The sequence below is a fragment of the Monopterus albus genome, unplaced genomic scaffold (assembly GCF_001952655.1).
Source record: "Monopterus albus unplaced genomic scaffold, M_albus_1.0 scaffold34.1, whole genome shotgun sequence".
NCBI classification, from domain to species: domain Eukaryota; kingdom Metazoa; phylum Chordata; class Actinopteri; order Synbranchiformes; family Synbranchidae; genus Monopterus; species Monopterus albus.
In genome coordinates, this window is record NW_018127914.1 from 5,750,001 (window position 1) to 5,756,408 (window position 6,408).

Consider the following 6,408-nt stretch of genomic DNA (forward strand, 5'->3'; position numbering starts at 1 on the left):
TCCTGCTGAGGATACACTTATCACCTCCATCAATACTGAACAATATGCCACTTGTTTAAATTCAGTGTCCTCCAACCACGTGTCCAAGAACTAGCATTTAGCCATTACGTTTGTTAGTTTATGTGACGTTAGTAGAGTTGTTAATGTGACAGCAGTCAGCGGTCCCTAGGGCACCTTTCCAGATTATATCAAATTTAGAAGAAGAAGCTTTATTTTATTGTCATTGTGACACGTACAACGAAATTTTGTTTGGAGCCAAGGGGCCCCGGGCCGCTGCGTGCATATACAGCCACCATCACGGGCAACTTGGGGGGTTCAGTGTCTTTCACCTTCAACATTACGTTTGGGAGACGACTGGTCTACCCACTGTACCACTATTGCCCCCCACATTCCACGGTGCACAGGTCAATGACATCGCCTCTATGAAGATTTCCACAAACTAAACATTTACATGCTAAAGCCACACTATGAAATTCATTATATTTGATTGATGCAACAACTAAAATTACAGTTATGGAACACTATACCTGTGACAGGCGGCGCAAAATGATGAAAAGCTCTGTAAATTATCATGTGTTTATTATGTAGCAGAGTGAATGAGGGTGTGATTTTGGACATACAGACTGTTTTGCAGGAAAAGCACATGTGCAACCTAACATATTCCATTAGGTGTCTCAGTAAAGTGTGACCCAGCATGCACAGTGTCAGGGTTCTGAAGCATTTGGTTACTAGTTACCCCCGTATAAATGCATGCCCTGAACATGGCCTGTTATGAAGCCAGCACTGTGATGTGTAAATAATTCACAAAATGAACCAATGCCAACAGAAACCACCTGGTTTATCTGATGGGGATTAGTTCAACATGTTGCTGCATCTCTTGCCAGTGACATCATATCATCTGTTTGAGTGTGAGGTATACAGCTGGGTTACCATCCAAAGTTTATATTGATAAATGCTGGATTAAATAAATCTATAATCACAGTCGAACAGGCCTCATGCTCAGTTAATATTGATTAAACATCAGCACCATCTGGTGCAATGCAGATGGCCACTGTGCTACTGACAGGAACCATAAACCTCCTCGGCCTCGAAATGCAGAAATCACTGCTTTCTTTATAACCTAAACTATTTGACATTCATCAACAGAGCTTAATAATATTTACAACCAAATATGAGCCAGCCAGAACAGTAACGCACCACACACTCACTGACAGAAACAACAAACTGTGGCAGATATCCTCACAGCTTGAGCACATGTGTACGTGTTACCACTTCCCCATACAGCTGGAGGTTTGTGTTTATTCAGCCGTCAGGAGAACTTCACTAGCATGACACAGCAAGTTGCAAAACTGTGAAGATATGTGTTTTTGCCTGGTTCCTTGCTCCCAGGATTGCAGTCTGAAAATGTGTGCGTGCGTGCGTGTGTGTGTGTGTGTGTGTGTGTGTATGAGACTGTAACATGATGTTTTCCTCCTAGAAAGTGAAGCTTCACTGTTCCAGTATCATGTGGTGACAGGTCACTAGTGTTATTTTCTTTAACCTCTTAATTGATCAAATCCATGAGGGGATTACTTTTGCTTTATGCTGCCTGCACAAAAAGATTATTGAACTTTATTTTAACTATATCTGCAACAAGCTCCAAATTAAATAAAGAAATAAAAATGCAATGGGGAACATGAATCAACGGCACCTAAAAACAAGACTATTTCATTTAATGTAGTTTATAACATTTAAAAGAAAGTATGTCAGATGGGAAACATCTAAGTTTCAGTTAAAGTACATGTGAGCCAAAAAAATAAAAAAAAAACAAAAGTGGTAAATAAAAATCAGAATATCTTCACTGAAAACCTCGGTTCTGCTATGAATCAATTAAATACATCTCTTAACCTTGTAAACACAAAGCCTTGTTTGAGATTAGATAATGTAACAAGTACTTTATTGATTTCCTCATGTAGTATTAACTTAATCGTAAGTTACAACCTTGTGTGGCCAATGACCCCAACAAGGCAAATCAGTCTCAGTTTTGCTTTTTTCTGCAGACTTATTATTGGCTCTGTGTGTTCACTCAGCTCAACATGTTACTGTGCACACATTTAGCACTCTCAGTATGGAGTCTAATAAACAGTGCATGAACAAAAATACACTGTTAGCAGGACACGACACAGCGAGTGAAGGATCAGACACACTCCACTGCACTTCATCTCTGGATGCTGTCCTCTAGTGCCCAGTTTGCAAACTGCAGACACTCCTGAGCACGAGTCCGATCACCGTCATGAGCAGCACATACCAGTCGCTGGATACCGGTTGTCTGGTAACAATGGAAACAATCAAGCAACCTTTACTATTTGGAAACACCTCAGGGTGAGAGGACAAGCGTCGGGGAAGACACTTGTTAGGTCAGAGCCGTATGAGGAGACCGGCTGTGCTCAGTGTCCTTGGCAGTAAGGACACAGTTGTGTCGAGCAGCCACAGAGAAGACTGTAAAACCAATAACGGATCCAAAGTTCAATATTCTGACAAAACCTGAACAATTTATCTGAATCTGGTAGGAGCCGATCCTGCCATGTTCCTTGAAAACAGTACAAAGTACACAACTAAGCTGAACTTTAAACAACACGTTTCAGAATGTTGCTGCCTGTCTAAACACTGAGTGCAATATTGGGACAAATGTAAAATGTGAAGAAAAATATAAAGTATGAATGTCTAATTCAGGAGGAACAACCAGATCAGTCTAATAATCACAACAAACCAAGGGCATTTTCACAGTAAACAGAAGAAAAAAAATGTTTTCTGTTTCCTCCTCATGCTGTGTCCATCTTGTTCTGTGTGTTGAAGTTACAGTAAACACCCTTAAGCAATGCTCCTGGATGAAGTGTGGAAAGATTGGCGGGTACTGCAATAATACCAGACTCCTCTCCCACACTATGAAGAATGAAACAACATAAGTCACATCACATCTCTCTCTGGGTAACAGGTTGTTATTTCAGAACCTAAAAAAGGACTATAAAAACAACTTCATTTTGTTTTATGTACTCAGAAACTTACCACAGACCAGAAACCCACTAGTCCTTATACTGTCGACACCACTATGCGATCACTCTACCAAGACTTTGTCAACAATACTATAAAACAGATGATGACCTCCACAGCTGTAACATCTCATTAGCATCTCTAGAAAAATGATGTGTTGATACCAGCAAAATGAAGCGGAAGACATCACAGATGTGGAGTCACAGTATGTGCCAAGACTGGGTGACACCCTCTAAACACCGATCACCATCTTTACCAGACACAAGATGGGAAAAGGTACGACTCCCAGAAGTGAGTGGGATATAATGAGCCCCTTAATTTCCGTTTTAACAAACCATAACCTGGAGCCTCCCACACCCGTAACCCACCAGAACTTGAAGAGCTAATGTGGTTGGTTCCACTGTGTTTTTCCACGTTATAACAGAGACTGTACGTGCAGTTTATCAAACAGCTGTTGAAAAAGCAGAACACAGACTTTGTCACTTTGCATGAAGTCCCCATTTTACCTCTAAACCAGCACGAGTGTATAATCAACACCCCGTTATGCTAAACCTTTAGGAGATATGGCCACGCTTTCACCAGTCACGAGCATCACGAGTTCCCGGAACCTGTCTCCAACATCAAGCAGAGGGAGATGGAAACAAAAGCACAACCCCAAACAAAGGGTACAAGCTGCGGTACAGGTTGGTACAGCAGGTGCCTGTATATCTGTTGGAATAGCGTACAATGTTAACATGTCCAGACAGTCTTGTATATCATGTCACTCAATATTTAATCAGGATGAATCAAGACAATCATTAGTTAGAGCAACTATTAAGAGTCACAGTTTTCTGATCAATAACCTTGCCTGTCAGAAAACGACAAAAACCTTGGTTCAGTTATTCATCTTATTTACAGCAGCGTCAGCTATTACTGTCTGCAGCTAGATACAAACGTCTGTGTTTGTTGTGAGATAAAGCTGCAGCCTCAGTCTCTGCATGCGTCTCAAAAGGCTAATGATTCAGGATGGGGCCATTAAGGCAGTAATCTGATGAGACAATATCGATACAGTCGCCCTTATCTAATATATTTCATTGGGCCTTGTCATCTTGTAACTACAGTAAATCATGAGAAGGTCATTCAGTTGGCAATTTTTCTAAAAACAGATTAGCCAGATAATGTGTCCCACTACCTCTGATATTTTCACTCTACAAGTGCTTGGACCATATCAGAGACCTGTCCGGGGTGGACCCTGCCACTCACCCAATGTCAGCTGGGACTGGCTCCAGCACGCCCGCGACCCTATTCAGGATGAGTGGTATAAATAATGGATGGATGGATGGATGTGCTTGGACTCATACGGTCTGTTGCTGCTGTTGTGTGTGCTGAGACAACACCCAGTCGCACTACTGCTGGACCCCACCCCACCAAATCAATAGCAGACACAATCTGAACCCAACACCCACCACAGCAGTGCTGAGGCAGCAAATTGCATCATCTGAACTCTGTCCCAAAGAGATATCAGCAAGAGTCTGAGCTAGTATACAGATCTATAGACTGTCTGGTGAACTGAGACCAGCATACACACATCAAAATCACCAAAATTAATTTCTTGAAGCAGACAATATCTTCTTATGAAATGCTGTCATGCTGCTAATAAGCAGCAGACAAACATCAGTAAATGAGTATTAAGTGGGTATTAAGTGGCAGCAGCGTAAACCACAGAACGAGACCTCAACACATAGGATGTAATTATGACATACAGAACAGTAAATAAACTGTCACATAAACCATTACTTTTGAGCCAATAGTGTGAGTGTGAGATGACCCATCATGACATGAATGGACTGAACAACATGTTTACATCCCTAAACCTAATGAGCCCATCCATGTGCCACAGGCAAACCCACACAACAAATACAACAACCAGTGCAGTCCATAATGTCAGAGCAGCAACAGCAGGAAAGCCTCGTAATGCCAAACAAAAACCAAAGAAAACATTGGTCAGCAACTACAAAAAATTTAATTCACACAAGCCAATGTTAATATACAGTCACCTTTCACTGTCGCCTCACGGCAAGAAGGCTCCATGTTCGAACCCTGTGGTCAATCAGGGTCTTTCTGTGTGTTCTCCCTGTGCCGGCGTGGGTTTCCTCCAAGTACTTCCTCTCACAGCATGCAGGTTAGGTTGACCAGTAACTCTAACTTGCATGTAGGTGTGACTGTGACTGGTTGTCTGCATCTATGTGACAGACTGTTGACCTGTCCAGGGTGGACCCTGCCTCTCACCCAGTGTCAGCTGGGATTGGCTCCAGCCTCCCACAACCCTCTACAGGATAAGCGGTATAGATAATGGATAAATAGATGGATGCAAATACTGCACTTGGGTAGATAAATAGCTTTATAAACACAAGCACGGAAGTGAGTAGCGAGCAAACATCAAGACATCACCTCCATGCACATCTCTGGGCTGGTAACAGAACAGCTAACAGCGTCACCACTTAATAATATTATTGATTTTGACAAGAACACAAAAACAGAACTAAGTCAAGACATTGACACAATGTGCATGTCACCTTAGCTGCTAAAACTGTGACTCAATAGCCAACAGCACAGACAGAAGGTTCCAAGTGCAGGTTTTGAGCAACAGCTGATATGTCAAGTGAGTGACAAATAGACTCACAAAATGCCAGCAGCTGCAGTGAGGACCACAGCTCAAACACAATTACAAATTACAAAGTCACACCACCCTATGAAATACTACATGAGCAGCAGCAACAAGTGTTAAGAGCAAAGTTTGCAAATATAAACTGCAGTAGGAACATAAAGAGAATGAGTAGAGAGAACTTGAACAGACCATCCCCATCAGTTCCACCACCATTTTATATTGATGTGAACAGTGTACCTGCAATGCGGATGACAGCCCTTTCTGCTGGGTCCAGCACGTCCCAGGAGGCCGACTTGGATCTCTTGATGCGATGGTGCTTGGGCAGGTTCCAGGGCAGTGTGTCCCCCGGGGATGGAGAGCAGGTTACTGAAATCAGATCACTGGAGCTCTCGTCTGATGCAGCCCTGATCAGAGGCTTCCTTTTAGGTTTGTCTTTCACCTCCTCCATAGTCTGGATAAAGATAGTGAGTCAAAAAGGATAAGCAAGCACTTACAAAACACAAAACACAGAACTGATATAGTCTCAATAAATTCTGTAATCTGTTCTGTGTTGGTCCAATGGCAGCACAAACACTAAATTTAAGTCACCAGCCACCAAGGCCTTAAAATATTCAGGTTTGCTTTTGTGGAAATCACAAGTATTTCCTTTTCAAAGCAGGTGCTTAACCTGCTTTGAAAAGGAAGTACTTTTGTAGATTCTAACATCAGTTTTTTCTATAACATTTAACCCT

At 42.1% G+C, this 6,408-nt stretch overlaps 1 protein-coding gene across 1 annotated transcript in view; it reads right to left on the reverse strand.

The window, feature by feature from the left end:
- The window catches only part of pleca (plectin a), a 91,025-nt gene that overhangs the window by 74,707 nt on the left and 9,910 nt on the right, over positions 1-6,408 (reverse strand). Inside the window, exon 4 of the mRNA XM_020597331.1 lies at positions 5,915-6,128. Coding sequence (XP_020452987.1) covers positions 5,915-6,128 — 214 coding nt within the window. The remainder of the gene's footprint in view (positions 1-5,914; positions 6,129-6,408) is intronic.